The sequence below is a fragment of the Scyliorhinus canicula genome, chromosome 10 (genome assembly GCF_902713615.1).
Source record: "Scyliorhinus canicula chromosome 10, sScyCan1.1, whole genome shotgun sequence".
Lineage (NCBI taxonomy): Eukaryota > Metazoa > Chordata > Chondrichthyes > Carcharhiniformes > Scyliorhinidae > Scyliorhinus > Scyliorhinus canicula.
In genome coordinates this window covers 184,246,040-184,265,615 of record NC_052155.1, presented here as the reverse complement: position 1 = coordinate 184,265,615, position 19,576 = coordinate 184,246,040, and the positions used below count along the sequence as shown (strand labels likewise).

The 19,576-nt window shown below is 44.7% G+C and overlaps 1 protein-coding gene across 21 annotated transcripts in view; it reads left to right on the top strand.

Moving 5' to 3' along the window:
• Nucleotides 1-19,576, top strand: part of znf407 (zinc finger protein 407) — a 501,275-nt gene that overhangs the window by 317,391 nt on the left and 164,308 nt on the right. For all 21 annotated transcript variants that reach the window (XM_038810284.1, XM_038810297.1, XM_038810303.1 and 18 more), the window contains 2 exons: nucleotides 7,464-7,547; nucleotides 9,745-9,865. In XM_038810284.1, coding sequence (XP_038666212.1) covers nucleotides 7,464-7,547; nucleotides 9,745-9,865 — 205 coding nt within the window. The remainder of the gene's footprint in view (nucleotides 1-7,463; nucleotides 7,548-9,744; nucleotides 9,866-19,576) is intronic.

The window sequence follows — 19,576 nt, the reverse complement described above, 5'->3', positions numbered from 1 at the left end:
CCCTTCGGCCCTGGCTGGCGTGGCGCCAAAGGCCTTCCACGCCAGCCGGCGGGGCGCAAACCACTCCGGCGCCGGCCTAGCCCCTGAAGGTGCAGAGGATTCCGCACCTTTGGTGCGGGCTGACGCCGGAGTGGTTCACGCCACTCCGTCCCGCCGGGACCCCGCGCCCCGCCGGGTACGGGAGAATCCGGGTCTCCCCGCCCCCTGTTGCTGGTCCTCTAGCCCTTTCAGGGGAACAGGATGTCCTGTCTCGCATTCACTGCATCCAGAAGCCTGGTCAGGTCCGCATCACCAAAGTGAGGAGCAGGTCTGCATGGTGCCATGCCTCTGTGTTGACTGGAGTGAGTAGTGAGGGAGCGTTTAAAGCAGCTCCCCCTTGTATGTGGCGAGTTGCCAAAGCGTGAGTTTGTCAAATCAGACAGCGAGACAGCCGGTAATGGCGAGAAGCTCTTGGGAACTCATTTTGCGCACTAAATATGGGCCACGATCTCGCCAACTCGGCCGTCGAGAAACGCCCCGCCAATCGTGTTTAAAATGACACATAGAAATGTTTCCGTTAAATCGAGCCCAAAGAGTTTTAAGGATGGAATTCCGTAGCTTAGGGCCTGGACAGCTGAAAGCACAGATGCTAATGTTTTATAGGTTTGATAACCAGTGGGTGAAGAAAGAAACTTGAGTCAGTCATAACTTGGAAAATATTTATTCGCAGAGTGAAACGTTACAGGTATATATCTCCCAATTCCACTCTATTCTGAGATCAGGAGCTATCTCTTTATATTTGCTGAAGTGTTCAATCAGTGCCCTCCACCTGGATGTCCTTAACTTCAGTTGATACAGTTTAACAGAGTGATGGTTTGATGAAAGTCCAGGAGGCCAGAATTGGACGGGCGCAGAGATCTCAGTGGATTGTGGAGCTGGAGGAGGTAACAGAGAGAGGGAGGGAGTGAGGCCATGGAGGAATCTGGTCACAATAAAATCAAGTTGTACACCTCATTGCAGAAACAAAACTATTTTAGGAGGATGGGGCAGCAGGTTGGGAGGTATCTTTATTTGTTGATGTAGATCCTGAAATTCACAATCATATTCCAATCTGCAAACAACAAAGACCCTAACAAACACCAATAAATCCCTAAATCAAGAGAAAAATACTGTGGGTGCACGGAATCTAAAATTTGAAAAAACAGAAAATTCTAGGAATGCTCAGCTGAGAGAGAGACTGAGTTAAGGGTTCAGGTTGTTGACCCATTGAAAGGTCATCAACCTAAAAACCCCAGCCACCAGGCCAATTCTGGAGGGTTGGGAAGCTAAGCCTGTTGGGAACCTAACAGTGTTTGCTTAACACAGATAAAAATTGCATCCAGCTCCACCTTATCCTTCAAATAATACATTGCCCATTGCATAATATAACACTTCTGTTCTTGTATATCATCTGGCATATGCCAAATTTGTTCACTTCAACAGTGTTTCCTGTTTGAATTCTTAATCAAAAGAATTCAGTCATAGTTGGCTTTAACTGCGTCATGAACTAAGCAATAAACTGAATCATAAAATGCCATTGAAGTGTAAAGCAGTTGTGATGTGAATTGTGTGAGTAGTAAGAATTTGAATTTAGTTAAGAGCTGGATGTTGCGCTTGCATCAAAATAAATGTTTTTGGGAGCTTTTCTCAGTTTGTCTCTGGGAGGCCGAAACCTCCTTAGCTTCACTGACAGGGGTGTTGACGATTTAAGGTCTCGAGACTGCCCTCAGAGATCACTTATATCGAACACCAGATGAAAAGCCAGTGCAGATGTAATTTATCGTCAGTGTTTCCTTCTAAAGAATAATTGTGGAGACTTGGTTCAATCAATATTATAGATTTTTGTTGTTAGATTTTGTAGTCTGCACCATAATGAGAGATAGGGGACAATGTCTGTTTCCTAATAGAAAATAAAGGATTTGTTTCCATGTCATTGTGCATTTAAATTCAGAAGTAGAAAACGTTCGGGGGAAAAATGCCTGTAGTTTGCATTATATTAACATAAAGGAAATGTTCCCGCAGTGGTACTCATAATAGTACAATTCGGTTCTTCTCTCCCTCCACAATTAAAGTAAGCAATTTTAATTCTTAAAATCAATAGATGGACACTTAGCAAACTGAGTTCTTGTTTCTTCAGTTGGATAAGATTTAAAATATCTCTTTAAGGGTCTATATGCGAGCTCGGTCGCTTTTTCCCATGCGACTAATTTCCTGATATTCTGTGTGGAGTATTGCGATCCCAGACCAGACCAGACCTTAGGGCAGCACGGTAGCACAAGTGATTAGCACTGTGGCTTCACAGCGCCAGGGTCCCAGGTTTGATTCCCGGCTTGGGTCACTGTCTGTGCGGAGTCTGCACTTTCTCCCCGTGTCTGCGTGGGTTTCCTCCGGGTGCACCGGTTCCTCCTACAGACCAAAGACGTGCAGGTTAGGTGGATTGGCCACGATAAATTGCCTTTAGTGACCAAAAAATGTTGGGGGGAGGTTATTGGGTTACGGGGATAGGGTGGGAGTGAGGGCTTAAGTGGGTCGGTGCAGACTAGATGGGCCGAATGGCCTCCTTCTGCACTGTATGTTCTATGTTCTACCCCAACAGTGGCTAGGATACGAGACCGAACTCCAATATTTTATTTTATTTTGAAAGACGGTGCGAAAAGAATACTTCGCCGCAGAAGTGATTGCACAAAGAAATTTGATTTCGTATTTTAAAACAAGATCACACCCAAAAATAGCTTACAATAACCCTGTAAACAACACTACTCAATACAGTAAATACAATACACTTAATTATTAACTCTATTCCCTATTAAACAACACAGAGAAAAAACATGCAGCTCTCAATCCATCCCACATCCCAATGGAACAGAGTGATACTTGCGTTCCAGAACAGATTTGGCTCCTGAACCCCTGCAGACTCTGGCTGGATGTCTTCAAAAAGTTGTTTCAACTGGTTTGTTTCAGCTGCTCCCCTAGTCCTCAGGCAACTCTGCTCTGCTTTAAATCTTATTAATTTTTTTTAACTATCCGACTGGGAGAGCAATGGACTTGACTTGTGGTCTAAAGGGTTAGCCAGATCAGAACTGAACTCAAAAGCTTTCTCAAAATGTCTGAATGCCTTCGCTCCAGCTCCATCCAGCAATGACATCTTCTCCCCAGGCTGAAAACAAGTTGACTCCCCAGGCTGAAAACACATTCACACCCCGAGTCAAACAACAGACACTAACCCAGGCTTTTACGATGGCCAATTTCACCTCTGGCTCCTAAAGGCTTTCTAGCCTTGCAAAACAAGAATCTTTTAAAGCAGTCAAACACACTCGAACCCAGGCTTTCAACCCTTAAATTGCCAAATGTTTATAATCCAATGTATCTAAAATCCTGCATTCGTCGCAAGAGATATCTCAGCACAGGTCAGAGAGGAGATTTGAGTACCTCAGATGTTCGTGATTGGAGGAGGCATCAGAGCAATTTGCCCAACTGGATTTTGCACACAAGAAGTATACGAAATGATAAAGCCAAGGTGGGCTGTGGTTGTAACAGCTTTTACAAGGAATCTTGGCCATAAAATGACTTGGGTTCCCACAATGCACCTTGCTGTTAAAAAAAAAGAGGGTGGATTCTCCATTGCCCGACGCCGAAATCATAACGAGCGATCGGCGGAGAATTGATTCCGATGCCGGAATCGTCGGGGCTCACGTCAGTTTGATGCTGGTTTGCGAGTCCACCTCCTCCGAACCGCCATTATCGTGATGCGCGCCGTGTGCAGCCGCAAAGCCGTTGGCACCTCATCGGCCGCCACTCGAGATGCTCCACCCCCCCGATGGGCCGAGTTCCTGATGGCGTGGGAAACATGACCTCACACAAATCGCGAACCCGACGTGGCGGCTGCGGACTGTGTCCAGCGCCGCCACACACGGCTGGGATCCATGCCACTGACTGGGGGGGTTGGGGGGGGTGCTTCTGCAAGGGCTGGGGGACTGGTGGAGGGGGGGCCAGGGGGTGGGCTGTGGGGTTGCGGATGGCTGGGTTGGTCCGCGCACCTCTGCCGCCATGTTGTATGGCTGCTGCAGGTCGTCAGCCGTGGGCGTGCTTGGCCTGGGACATGATGATTCTCCGCCCGTTTTTGGCAGGGGATGCGGGGGTTTTGGTCGGCAGCGGTGCTAGCCCCTCACCGGTACCAGAATCGGTGAGGGGTTTGCGGCGATTTTTTTCGTGACCTCCCACGGATTCTCCGTGCAAGCCAGCACTCAGCCGGAGGAATGGAGAACACCGCCCAAGCTAACCAAATTGCTCATGGTTAGTGACATTGAACTCCTAATTACATTTTGTGCAATATCATCTTAAGTTTTAAGTCAAGGTTATTAGTTTGGCAATCAAACAGATTATTGCTTGTTGAAATAATTAATATTCAGTTATATAAAACCTGAATGTGTATTAGCTTCCATGTAAAGGGGGACAAATAACTAGTTTATTGAACAGAATCATTTGCTGAGCTCTGTGGAGTCTTGACTATCAGTTGCTGCTCTAAACAGTGGGGGAAAGATACTGGGCTGTCCCCTTGCAGTCGTCCACTCTATTATTTTGTGTCAGTGGAATCGTTCTGTACGAGGCAGAATAACCAACCAACCCAAAAACGATTTTTTCTCTTGATATTTCATTTAACCGATAAATTAGTTTAAATAGGGGCGGCATGTGGCGCAGTGGGTAGCACTGGGACTGTGGCGCTGAGGACCCGGGTTCGAATCCCGGCCCTGGGTCACTGTCCGTGTAGAGTTTGCACATTCTCCCCGTCTCTATGTGAGTCTCACCCCCACAACCCAAAGATGTGCAGGTTAGGTGGATTGGCCACGCTGAATTGCCCCTTAATTGGAAAAAAAAAATTGGGTAGTCTAAATTTATTTTTTAAAAGTTAATTTAAATAGCAACAGACATCCGGGAATTATCAGAAGGTAGTAGTGTTAATCAAAGGGTTTCAGTAATGCTATAATCTATAACCGATAGTTTGTAATAGTCACCTGAAGCCTGAAATGCAATTATTCTCTGATAATCACATCCATGTGCTTGTTGTTTTTAATCATTTATACAGGGAGAGCTGATGGATAATTTGTTTTCACATTTTTGTCGGTGATGGGTTTTGTATTCAATATTGATGACCCAGGCACACCATGATGCATGGCCGTGTCTACAGCTGCACAATTGACTGTTGTGACTTTATGTTTATTGGGTTATAATCTAAAGTTGGGTACCAGAAAAATGGCTGTCAGAACAGAGCTAGGTAATAATACCTCGAGGTATTTTTGACATAGAAAGAATGGACCTTTCTGAAGGACTTGCACACCAAACCATATTCATGAACTGGACCAAACAAAACCACATCAACAACCCTTGTTTGTATTGCGCTTCTACCCCAGCAAATCACCCAAAGATTCTTCACGTGAATGCTGTCAGAAAAAATTGACACGGAGCCTCATAAGGAGACATTAGGACAAGTGACCAAAAGCTTAGCTATAGAGTGTTCCAAATGGACTGAGAGATGTAGAGAGGCGCAGAGGTTCAGGAGGAAATTCCAGAGCTAAGACTTGAGCCAGGTGAAGGCACTGACACCAGTGGTGAAGAGTTGAAAATCAGGAATACATGAGGTGCCAGAATTGGGAGAACACAAAGGCCGGGGAGGGTTATAGGTCCGGTGGAGGTTACAGAGGTAGTGAGTGGGCGAGGGCCAGGGTTGGATTTGAAAATAAGGTTGTGAATTAGAAAAATCAAGGCGTTCCTAGACTGGAAGCCAATGTAGGTCACGGAACATGGGACTTAGTACATTAATTTCATTTATTGCACACACATTGGTCTGCTTGTCAAAGGCTTACATCTTGTTTATACTAATGTTCAGCTTGTGGATGTGTTCCAGAATTTTGCAAAACAAGAAACTCTAAAGACAAATCAGCACCTGTTGGCGTTAGACCAGTAAATTATATTGTGTCAAGCTCAGTGAAGCCAAGCACCTTTTTGATAAAAGAATATTTATAATCTGAGTTATTCATAGAAAAATAAAGGAGCTTGTTTTAAACCTGTTGCGGCAGGAAATGTATTGGAATGGCACAATCTTTCCAATCCCCTGCTTTAAGCAAGATGTTCTGGCTGGAAATCTTGTCCTGGTGTATAATGATCGAGCCTTTTGCGTTTTTAGCAGGATGATTCTGATTTCAGATCAATTTATGGCATATTTGTTAAAAAATAAATTCTGGGATTGTTCTCCTTTGACAATTTCCAGAATTGTAATCGTTTGGAAAACAGCCCAAGGTGCAGAGTGTGTGCAGGATGATGATGATAGACCATCGGAGATCTTTTTAACAAACCTAAAATAAAAATCGCATATGCCAGACGTTTGAGTGGATGGGTGGGGAGGAGTGGTTCCACCAAAACAATGTGGAGGAAAGATGTATCCGGGAATGGCAAGTGGTTTGAAACTAGATCCTTTAAGCGTGCTCTTTGAAGTAACACCAGGGAGTATGATCCAGAAAATGATGGACGTACTCATTAGGTCAGGTAGCATCTGTAAAGAGAAAAACCGAGTCAATGCTTCAGGTCATTAACCTTTCATCTGATTGGGAAAGGGTAATGATGGACCAGTTTTGAAATCCATGCACCATCATCCCTTTTGTTGTTTAAACTCTCCTGCCTCCCAGTTGAGCTTTACCTCGCCCCTTTTTCCTGCCCCAGTACTTGTTACATCTCTAACCTGTTCTATTTCTAATGAAATGCCATTGACCTGAGATGTTAATTCCCAGTGTCTGTCCGCCTGCCGAATATTTCTGGCATTTGCTGCTTTTATTTCAGAATTGCAGCTTCTGCAGAATTTTTGCTTTTATACACACAACGGGCGCTATTGATGAATGGTTTCGGCATGCACTCTTCAGTTATACCTTCTTATTAGCGCGTTCATTTTAGTGACAGCATTCTCAAGGGTCCCATTGGCAAGTGGCTTCAGGTGAAAGCAGAGGGTTTTATTTCGGACGACACTTGAACAGCCTGCGCGCCCAATAACTGCTGCTTCAGAAACCTCCCTGTACCTTCACTGTAGATGGGCGAGTCAACACTGAGTGTCTGGGTCTGTGGAAATTGAGGGGAGGATGAGCAGGATGTGCATAAAAACTGTTCGAGTGCATAAAGCAGTCCCATCTGGAAGACATCTAACTGAAATGAAGTTGTACGAAACCATTCCATTGATATTAAAGCTAATTTTTATGGCTCTGACAAGTATGTAATTATGTTCAGTGGTGCTTTTCAGATTTTATCACAGTCAATAAACCGCAGTGGTAATTTCATTCCCATTTGACATATTTACATGGAAACATTTGATTGGAGGAATTAGTAACCCTGAAAACCTTGATAGATATGTTTTAATGATCTGTGACCTGCCCGCTCCCCTTATCTGTTTGTTGTTGCAATAGGGGAGAAGTCGTTCCTGTGTGACCTCTGTGGATTTGCCGGCGGAACGCGCCACGCTCTCACCAAACACAGGCGACAGCACACAGGTCAGTCGAAGCCGTTCGTGGAACATACCAAACAGACAAAGAATTGCAACCATGACCTGCCCTGAGAGAAAAAAAAACAACGAGGCTGCCTTGCGCAGTCGGACTGATAATTACTTTGATGTGAAGTTATTGACATAATAAGTGATTTGTAGAAGTAGATACCCTGTTCTTGTGATTTATATGAAAAAAAGTAGCTGATGGAAGAAGTAGAGGATAATTAAATCTGGGGAAAGAAATTTTATTATCCTGACATTTGTTCTGTACAGATCCATTGGTAATTCTGTAGTAAACCCTAATGGACATGTAAGCCCTTATGTACATAATTGACCACACAAACTGGGTTTCAGCAACTTTTGTGGTCTGGTCACATGATACACTGCAGAACACAACTAGATTGGAAAGGAACATGAGTAATATAAAGCACATTCTGGTGTATTGCTTGCTGTGTTTCCCCGCCTGACTCCAGTTCTAAAGATGATATTACTGGAAAATGTCACATGACACCTACCTTCACGTTTAGTGTCATTTTTCTCACCCGGTGAGTGTGCTAAATCTCCCCTTTTCTCATGCCTCTCACCATTTACATACTGAGTGCAGATCAGGCTGTTGACAGGTGACCGATTCTCCAGCCTACACTGAGGTATTGTTTGTGCAGACCGACAGGAAGTGTGCAAGGGTGGATCTGGGCACAACACAGTAGTTGCCCTGAGTTTGTCTCCCCAGCCCCCACACCCTGTCTCCCACCATGGCGATTCGGCAAGACACAACTCAGATAAAAAACTCAACAGGATGTTTGGGCTTGAACCATGTGTCTCCAGTGCTCTTACTGCATCAGCACATTGCCTTTTCTCTACTGTCCTTCTGCCTCTGTCATGCTGAACAGCTTTCACCGTTCTGTATAATAGAACAATGCTGACAAGGAACTCAGACTGTTAAACTTGAACCCAAAGTAGTTTTTATCACAATGGGCTAAACAGCAGACTTGTAATGCAGAACAAGGCCAGCAGCGCGGGTTCAATTCCCGTACCGGCCTCCCCGAACAGGCGCCGGTATGTGGCGACTAGGGGCTTTTCACAGTAACTTAATTGAAGCCTACTTGTGACAATAACCGATTATATATTATATTACATATATATATGTCAATCTGGAAAATAATACATTTAAGGCTAGAATCATCTGGACAGGTTTTGATTGCCCATATTTTTTTAAACCTTAAATTGATCTGGGTTTTTACCTTATTTCTAGCCTCATGTGGGATGGTGAGAGTGTATATTATGACATGTAAAGGATCACAATTATGGGTGAAAGGCTGGATGGATCAGAGAGTTTTTTCCTGCCGACCGTTAGTATGTTCCTATTATTACAAAGAATATAACACTAAGAGTATGGGCAGCACGGTAGCACAGTGCTTAGTTCGATTCCTGGCTTGGGTCACTGTCTGTGCCGAGTCTGCACGTTCTCCCCGTGTCTGCGTGGGTTTCCTCCAGGTGCTCCGGTTTCCTCCCACAAGTCCCGAAAGACGTTACATTAGGTGAATTGGACATTCTGAATTCTCCCTCCGTGTACCCGAACAGGCGCCGGAATGTGGCGACTAGGGGCTTTTCACAGTAACTTCATTGCAGTGCTAATGTAAGCCTACTTGTGACAATAAAAATTAATACAAATGCATGGCAAATACAAGCTGGAAATTGACCGGTGGCATCTCGGCCACCTGCTAAACCACTTGGGTTTCACTCTTTAGTTTGTTAATATCCTCAGACCCCCTCGATTCTTATTCTGCCTTGCTTTTTTTCTGCCGATTGATTTTTACCCTGCATGAAACTCTACTGATTGAAAGATGGAAGGTTCTGAAATATGTTCATTTTAAGATGCTAAACAAAACTGCAACCAAGACCGGTAAAAGGTTAATCCAGTCGTGACCATTTAATTGAGAGCTAGTTCTATATTATGGTGAAAGATGTAAAAATATGCAATCTGTGACTTTTAAAACTTCACGCCTTATAATACAAGTATCAAAAGATTTTTGAGATTGTGAACATGTACTTTATTTTAAGTATATATGATTAGCCTTCAAATTTGGTCAGTAGGTAAATGCTTCCGAAATTAAATCTTTCGTCGCATGGTTTTCTAACCCTTACACTCTGATAATTATAGGAGTCTGTCACAGATAGAAAAATAATGAGCATTTCTTTTGTAGGTGAAAAGCCGTTCAAATGTGACCAGTGCCACTTCGCTTCCACAACACAGTCCCATCTGACCCGACACAGACGCGTCCACACAGGAGAGAAACCTTATATGTGTCCTTGGTGTGATTACAGGTAACAGTTCATTAAACACTAGTTGATGTGAAAAAGATTAAAGGTGATGAGAAAAGGTTTATTCAAATTAAAAATACATTGCCATTAAAGTACATAACCAGCATCAGTAATTACACATTTAATTAGGAATTACATTTCCCAAAGATTGCATTTTTAAGGGTGTTTGGCAATCCAGCTATGTATATTTAATTTCATTATTTGTTTTCAGAAGATAGCGCAAGAGTTTTTTTTTAATTGCGTGTCAAAATCAGATGTTTAAATGTGGAAAGATAATGACAAGAATATCTTTAGTATTGCTGAAAAAGAACGCGTGTTGTTGAAGCTTTTCATTTTGCACTCATCAGTACCAAATATAAAGGGAACAACAATTTCTACTTCTTCTGAAGAGAGTGCTGATTGATTGGCATGTGCACTCTGATTGGCAGAGGTTCTGCTATGGAGACTGTGCCGATTGGTTGGCAAGTGGACTCTGACTGGTAGAGGCTCTGTCATGGAGAATGTATCGCTGGACAGTTAACTGCCAAGCTTTAAATTCAAATCAGACAGGTTGACTCTTGATTGTTCAGGAAATTTCCATGGGGACTGAATCAGAGAATGGCTGGCACCTACTTTTTTTTTAGTTGAAACAGGCGCAATATGTGTACATGTCTTTCTTATTTTTAAACGTAGGAGAGGTTATGCTTATATTTGAGAGATGTTCCTGAGCAAGATACAAATGCTGTCCAGAGGGTGGCATGTGGCGCAGTGGTTAGCACTGGGACTGCAGCGCTGAGGACCCGAGTTCGAATCCCAGCCCTGGGTCAGTGTCCGTGTGGAGTTTGCGCATTCTCCCCATGTCTGGGTGGCTTTCACCCCCACAACCCAAAATGTGCTGGTTAGGTGGATTGGCCAGGCTAAATTGCCCCTGAATTGGAAAAGAAAAATAATTGGCTACTCTAAATTTATAAATAAACAAAAACAAACAAATGCTGTCCAGGCTGAATTTGATATGTCAAGGCCAAGCTGATCCAATGGGTAATTTTAATAAACAAATGCTCTAAGCTGATGCTCGGACAGGTTTTACTCAACTCTGTCAAAATCTGAATTAGAGAAATAGATTAACACAATTGAAAAATAAGGGGTCTCCCATTCAAGGCAGAGGCTGCGGGTCATGATTTTTTGGAACCCTCTTCCCCGGAGGGTAATGGAGGCTGGGTCATTGAATATTTTTAAGGCAAATCTAGATAGGTTTTTGACTGATAGGGGAGTCACTGGTTACCGGGGTTAGACAGAATGTGGAGTTGAGGCCACAATCAGATCAGCCGTGATCGAGGCTCGAGGGGCTGAATGGTCTCCTCCTCCTAATTTGTATGTTCCTTTGTACATATGTTTGTATGAACAAATCCTATTGTTCTCCTACAATGCTGCTAGGTATTTCCAGAATTCTGTTTTTATTTCAGATTTCAAACCCTCATTGTTTTCTCTTTCTGTCATCTACATAGAATCATAGACTTTACAGTGCAGGAGGCCATTCAACCCATCATGTCTGCACTGGCCCTTGGACAGAGCTCCCTCCTTAAGCCCACACCTCCACCCTATCCCCGTAACCCCACCCAACTTCTTTTTCGAAACGAAGGGCAATTTAGCATGGCCAATCCACCTAACCTGCACATCTTTGGACTGTGGCAGGAACCCGGAGCACCCGGAGGAAACCCACGCAGACACGGGGAGAACGTGCAGACTCCGCACAGACAGTAACCCAAGCCGGGAATCGAACCCAGGTCCCTGGCGCTGTGAAGCAGCAGTGCTAACCACTGTGCTACCGTGCCACCCCAATGCATCAATGCGGACAGTTGCCCAGGTATGCCCTGTACACAAAATCAGGAAGAATCGCAGGCAGCCTGTTGCTGCCCCATTAGTCTACTCTTGATCATCAATAAAGTGATGGACAGTGCTATCAAGCAGCACTTTCTTAGCAATAACCCGCTTACTGACGCTCAGCTTGGGTTCCGCCAGGGTTATTCGGCTCCTGACCTCATTACATCCTTAGTTCAAATCTGGGCAAAGAGCTGACATCCAGAGGTGAGGCGAGAGTGACTGCCATTGACACCAAGGCAGCATTTGACCGAGTATGGCAGCAAAGAACCTGAGCAAAATCGTAGTCAATGAGCATCAGGGGAAAGCTTTCCGCTGGTTGGAGTAATCTCTGGCACAAAGGAAGGTGGTTTGAACTAGACTAACCATATAAGTACTGTGGCTGAGAGACCATGTTTGAGGCTAGGAATCCTGTGGCGATTAACTCACCTCCTGACTCCCCAAAGACTTCGCAAAACTATGAGGCACAGGCCAGCAATGTGATGGAATGCTCTCCCCTTGCGTGAATGAGTGCAACTCCAACAACACTCAAGAAGCTTGACACCATCCAGGATGAAAACGCGTTTCTACGAACAATCACTTCCTCCACCACTGACGGACCATGGCAGCAATGTACAGCATCTACAAAATGCACTGCAGGAACCCAGCAAGGCTCCTTAGACAGCACTTTTCAGCTCTATGACCGCTACCAACTAGGAGAACAAGGCATCTGGAGGGTGACCTCCAAGCTACTCACTATCCTGACTTGGAAGTATATCACCGTTCCTTCACTGTCGCTGGGTCAAAATTCTGGAACTCCCTCCCTAACAGCACAGTGGGTGTACCTACACCTCAAGGACTGCAGCAGTTCAAGAAGGCAGCTCACCACCACCTTCTCAAGGGCTATTAGGAACGGGCAATTATGCTGGCCTAGCCAGCGAAACACACATCCCATAAATTAATTTTAAAAACTTAAGTATTTCTTGTTTTCTTTTGTTTAAAATAAATTTAGAGTACCCAATTCATTTTTTCCAATTAAGGGGCAATTTAGCGTGGCCAATCCACCTACCCTGCACATCTTTGGGTTGTGGTGGTGAAACCCATGCAAACACGGGGAGACAGTGACCCAGGGCAGTGATCGAACCTGCGACCTCGGCGTCGTGAGGCAGCAGGGCTAACCACTGCACCACCGTGCTGCCCCTGTATTTCTTGTTTTCTAATGGCCTTCCGTTTGTAATAGGATTAGTCAACATTATTTGATAACCATGTTTCACATAAAGATGAATTTGAAAATAGTGCAACAGCCTTGATATAGGAATGCACTCTGCTTTTAAAAATAGGATCAATGTTTCGAGAATGTCAATATTGTTTCAGGTCAGAAATTCAACATGATCTGAATGGAAGTGGCTCCCAGTTCGGCTCTGTTAACTGGAAGACCTGGGATTGTTCTCCATTGATCAGAGAAGGGGATTAAATGGGTATTCAAAATTGTAAAGGGTTTTGATAGAGTGCCTAAGGAAAAGATGTTTTCATCGGCAGGAGTGTTGGTAACTAGAAGACTCGGATTCCAAATTACTTGCAAGTGTGCGGTTGGGGAGTTGAGAAGAAATTATTTTACGCCGTGTTATGATCTGGAGTTAACAGACTCTGAAAGGGTGCTGAAAGCAGATTCGACTGTAACTTTCAAAAGGGAATTGGACAAGGAAGGTTTACTGGTCATTCAGGTCAAGAGCACGGAAGAATTTGACTAATTGGATAACTCTTTCAAAGACCCAGCACAGTCACGGTGGACTGAATGGCCTCGCTTTGTGCTGGGTAAATCTTAACTCATGTTCAATTTCGATCAAATCGGCACAAAATTCCAAACCGATGCAATGCCCTCATTATTAACGGTAGCAGTGATATAGTGAGTCCCCCGTCGAGCACGTTTAGCCGGGTGTTTCCCAGGGCTGGCAGAGCCGAGAATGGCCCCGCTATTAAACTGGATTCTGCTTCATTTCTGGGCTCCGGCGAGGAACGTCCCATCGCGTCCGCACAGTCCCGTTTCCTGCACTAACGAGCTCCGCCTGCCAGTGCTGGAAGAGGTCGAGGCGCCACTTAAAAATACGCTCTGATCTCTAGATCCTCCACTATGGCCTCCGGACCCCCATAATTCCCCAACAAGGGGATCATCAAGCCCCTCCACCTCCGCCCTGACCTCTTAAGGGCAGGGCATCCCTACCTGATCTCCAGCACGGGCATGATGCCACATGGACACCCTGCCACTGTCAGGGTGCCTGTGTGGTGTTGTCAGGCTGGCAGCACTGCAGTCCCTGATGGCATTGGGAGTGCCAAGGTACCACCTTGCCCAGAGCCCATCCACCCAGGGGGTTCCACCTACCTGGGAGACACCCCTCCCGTCCACCCCCAAGTGCTGGGACGCCTAGTCCACGTTTGTGGAAACCAGTGCTAAACGGTGTCCGCTAGGTGTGTCTGAGGCAAGGCCCAGGCGCTGGGTAGATCTGGCACACATACATTCCAGTGAAACTCAATTGCTCACTTGGATATGCAAATCTGGGTCCTGACCTCAATGGATAGGATCCAGATCATGATGCCTCACGTGATCTCGCAAGGCGTGATGAGGCCCGAGTTGGGGGCGGCTAGGCTGATACATCACACCCCAGAACTTTTAGAATGTGCTTTTTAAAGAACAGCTTTGAATTACAGAAAGCCCAGTTTGACTACAAAACAAGGGCTGGAAATAAAAAAGGAAAGAAAGGATCGCATTTATGCATAGCCTTTTCCAAAACCACCAGATCTCTCAAAGTACTTTACACCCAATGAAGTATTTTTTAAGTGTAGTCACTGTTGTAATGCAGGAAACACGGGAGTCAGTTTGTGCACAGCAAGCTGCCACAATGTGATAAAGACCAGATCATCGGTTTTAATTTATATTGACCGAAGGATAATGGTCAGGAGACCTGAGATAGCATCCCCCACTCCACCCCACCCGTTCTTCTTTGAAATGGTCTCATGGGGTCTTTTCATCCACCCAAACAGGCAGGTGGGGCCTCTTCAACATCTCATCCAGAGAACAGCACTTCTGACAATGCTGTACTCGCTCTGGAGTATGAGGCTTTATTTATGCGCTTGAGCCCTTGAGTGGCATTCGAACACGGAACCTTGTGATTCAGAGAGGGGCATGCTGCCAACTGAGCCACGGCAGACACACCAAATCTAAAGGAAAAACAGAAAATGTTGGAAATGCACTGCACCTGCAAAGGGAAAAAGACGGATGAATATATTTTGTGTGCCTGTGCTCCGCCTGGACTGGTAATTTGAGGATAAGGACGGGGTCAGCAGCACAAAGGTCACAAGAAAGAGAACAGCAGGTAGACACTGAGAATCAGGAATGGTGACACCTGTCACGGTAGCACAGTGGTTAGCACGGTTACTTCACAGCGCAGGGGTCCCGGGCTCAATTCCTGCTCGGGTCTCTGCCTGTGCGGAGTCTGCATGTTCTCTCTGTGTCTGCGTGGGTTTCCTCCGGGCGCTCCGGTTTCCTCCCGCAAGTCCCGAAAGACGTGTTGTTAGGTGAATTGGACATTCTGATTTCTCCCTCTGTGTACCCGAACAGGCGCCGGAATGTGGCGACAAGGGGCTTTTCACAGTAACTTCATTGCAATGTTAATGTAAGCCTACTCGTGACACTAATAAAGATTATTATTGTTAAAAAGCATCTTAAAAAGCCCGAAAGAGGGGAAAATCGATGGATGATGTATAAGGAGCACCTCAGCAAGGCAATGAAGAGGCATTAAAAGAACAAAGTAGCTGAGTCAGGGAACATGAAAGATGCAATAGGGCAAGAACATGGAGCGACAAGGGGAGGCAATAAAAGCATAAATGTAGGGAATGTAAAATCTTGTTGAAAACCACAGCAGATCCACCCACACGAGGAAAGACAGGCCTGCAATCTGTAAACATTCTGGAAAAACTCAGCAGGTCAGGCCGCATCTGTAGAGAGAGGAACATAGTTAATGGTTCGGGGGGCGGCGGGGGGAATGGAACAAGAGGGAAGGTGTGTGGTCAGGGTGAAGAGCAGGAGAGATTAAATAACAAATGGGTCATAAATTACTCTGGTTTCCGCTGCCCACAAGACTGTTCTGAATAGTTGTCGTATATCTCCTATCCGCCCTCCCTCCCCTTCCACTTCCCCTCCCAACCACTAAATACTGACATTGGTCGCATAGCCCCAGCACTCTATGCTTCTAAGAAAATGGAGGGGAAGGCAAAGGCCAAACGTGAATAAAACCAATGTTCAGACCCTGTAAGTGTCAGATCTCAGGGTACAGTACTTATTCCTGAAGTTTTTATTGAGTCTGGTTAAAGCAGATTAAAATGTCAAAAGCAGATGTGGGAGTGGAAATAGAAGGGGGGTTTGAAAGGGTGAGCCACTCGCAAAGGTCAGCATCAGACTGACTGAACCCATTCTGTCCATAAATTCACCACCTAATGTGCATTTGATCTTTCCGAAACAGCCTCATAAAGAAAGAAAGAGTTGCATTTTTGTCGCACCTTTCATGGCCTCCGCACTCCCCCCAAAGCAGTTTACTGTCAATGAAGTATTTTTTTAAAAGTGTGGTCCCTGTGGTACTGGAGAAAATGCAGCTGCCAATCTGTGCACAGCACGATCCCACAAATGACAAAGTGATAGTGACCAGATCACCTGTTTTAGTGATTATGATTGGGTGACGTGGATTTCCCTTGTCTTCTTTGAAACAATGGCAGGGAATCCTTACCTTCCCCCAGGTGCATCTCAGCTCAACATCCCATCGGAAAGATGACACCTTTGAAAGTGCAGCACTCGCTCAGCTGCACTGCCGTGCTAACCTAGCCTTTGTGTTCAGGTTCCTGAAGTGGATTCAGAGGCAATAGAGCTAGCGTGGACGGACAATAAACACAGTACAGTCGACAGCGGAACTTACCGACTTTCCTCCCTTGCACTTTCCACTGCGACCATAACAGACGTGACAGACTTGCTTTCATCTCTCCCCATACCACTGACCAGCACGTCATACACTCCATTCCATTTGGGACAGCAACTTGGAGGCATTTCCTCTTGAAAAGTGAAAATTGCTTATTGTCGCAAGTAGGCTTCAAATGGAGTTACTGTGAAAAGCCCCTAGTCGCCACATTCCGGCGCCTGTTCGGGGAGGCCGGTACGGGAATTGAACCGTGCTGCTTGTCTGCTTTCAAAGCCAGCGATTTAGCCCTGTGCTAAACCAGCCCCTAAAAATCTGCCCTCTCTGAGGATTGAACTCGGGACCTTCAGATTATGAGACTGACGCACTGCCTACTGCTCTACGGCTTCTCGGGGCCTCACCACTGCCTATCTCTGTGACCTCCTCCAGCCATTAAACCCTCAAAGAACTTTGTATTATTCTTCCAACCTCTTGCAAATCTCGCTTCCCTTTTACCGCACTGGTGGCCTGAAGCTCTTTACCCCCTCCCTGAACCTCTCCACCTATTGTCCCTCCTTTAAAATCCTCCTTAAAATCTACCTCATTGATCCAAGCTTTGCATCTTTAATATCTTTTTCTTTAGCTTGGTGCCAGTTTTATCTAATTATATCCTCACAAAGCACCATGGAAGAGTTGAACATGTAAAAGGCACGATATAAATGCAGGTTGTTTTGGTGCTTTATCATAACGTTGAGGTGGTCTTCGCGTAATTGCCACCGCTTTCCGACTTTGCAGAAAGCTACTTTGCATTGACTCTTGAACGTGCTTTGTGACAGGAATTAGCATTCCTGACTCCAACGTTCGCTGCTTTTCCAAGGTCAATCCCCCCCCCCCCCCCCCCCCCCCCCCCCCCCTCCTCGTTCTCCCCAAGGGTCAGCGCACCGGATTCTGGGTTGCTTTCTCTCTTTTCAGGCATTAATTTGGTATCTCCGGGGTTTTCCGTTTTTAATCCACGCCTGTACGTGTTGAGAACAGCTAAACCTCCAAAGGCAGCTGGGGAATTTTTTAAAGCCGACGCGGTGTTTGGTGAAGCAAAAACTGGCGCGCGTTTTGCTGGGGTCACAACATTGCCTCCAAACTGCGCGGGTGTGTGGCCATGCAGAAAGGAGAAAAGTACGAGGCAGGGGACAAAAACTTCCCACTTGCTGTGGTCCCTTTAAGATGCACACGTGCGGCCGTGTGACAACCTTAAAGGGACTGCGCATAGCAAAAGGAAAGTAGAGGGAATATTGGTGGGTAGGCAAGGTCAGTGCTGAAAATACAATCAGTGATTTTTAAAAAGAATTAACAGAACAGAATGCAAGTAATATGTAATCAAATGTAAATGTTCTAAAAATTGAGAAAAAAATCATTAAGATATTTAAAAAGAACCCATGCACTATCCCAGTTGTATATATTTTCCAGTTTGGATTCTTAATCTGGATCAAAATGATTTGCTTCTGAAATTACAGAATGCACTGATCGTGAAAGCATTAACTTTCAGAATTTGCCCGCTATAGCAAATGATATTCTGTCTGCGAATGCTTAGTTCAGTCGCATACATAGATTTGGTTAACAGCTTCAGACTGAAAACCCCAGTAATTAAAGTGTGTCTGTGTGTGACCATGTGAATGCTGCAAATTGAATGTAAAATGAGAAAAGTTATTGCACATTTCAGAAGGATCTTGTTACATGCTTTCCGGAGCCTAGTCTTTACACCGCGGACCTGTATCTTGGATTGGGTAGTCTTGAGGGAGAGGTTTTATTTCCATTATAGACATCCTGCCTCTATCTGTAAAGTGGTATTTGTACGCCATATCTTATAAAGGCTAATGGGCATTCATCGTGTGTGATATTTACTTATGTTTCATTGTTTATCACCTCTCTAACCAGTGGTTTATATTTGAAGCATCATTCTCTACCCAACACCACAAGGTACTGTGGTTTAAAGAGAAAATCAACCAGTATCACCACAGTGTCAAAACAGCAGGCAGCAAATGCTGCCATGTTCCATGAGCAATGCTTTTTTTTTTTGCCACTTAAATGTGTTAAGGCGCATTTCCCAACTTCGAGGTTTGGCAGCATTGATATTGGAGCCAACAGTCTTAGAGTAAATCTCCATTTCTGTTTGTCATTTATTGCACGTAGAACGCTTGCACCAACATTTAATATTCCCGCTTGTCTTTGACTGAACCCGAGGCCAGGAGGCTGAAACTCGGGATGGGAGTCTGAAGGAGCCTTATTAACTGGAAGCACCATCAGCATTGCACGACCATGCACAAAAATGTGCATTAAACAATGCTGCACGCTTTGTGTTTAGCTCGGGATTTAAAAATACATATTTTTTGAGCTGACATAAAATATTAATATCTAGGATTTTAAAGATCCACATGAATAAAATGTAAATTTAAGTAATGTAAATTATAAATGAATTGCTTTTTGAAAATATTAATTATATGAACAGAGTTTTAATGTGGGCCAAGAAAGTGTTCTTCCTGAAGTGAATATTAAAAGCAGGGTATTGTGCCAGGAGTGATGCAATGCTGGGTTTGTTTTGCAAGTGAGGAAGACCCATAATTTATTCACGACACAGGGCAAGTTAATTATTAGATCTTTATCAGGAGTGAAAAGACTCCCAGTATGGCACTGTTATCAGTCTCCGATATTCTGTTTGTTCCTTGGACCTTAATAGTTTCCTTTTTGAGCAAAAGACAAGTTGTGAATTCATTTATTTTAAAGTTTTGATAAGTGCTGGGAGTCCAGTTAGGCCTGCGGGACTGTTCTTTCTAAGAGTTTGTAATTGTGCAGCTAATGATACTGTATTGTTTGCGACAAATATAGCTAGAGTCAGTTGATATGTTCACAAGTGTGAATAGTAAATGACTGGTGTCAAAGAGGT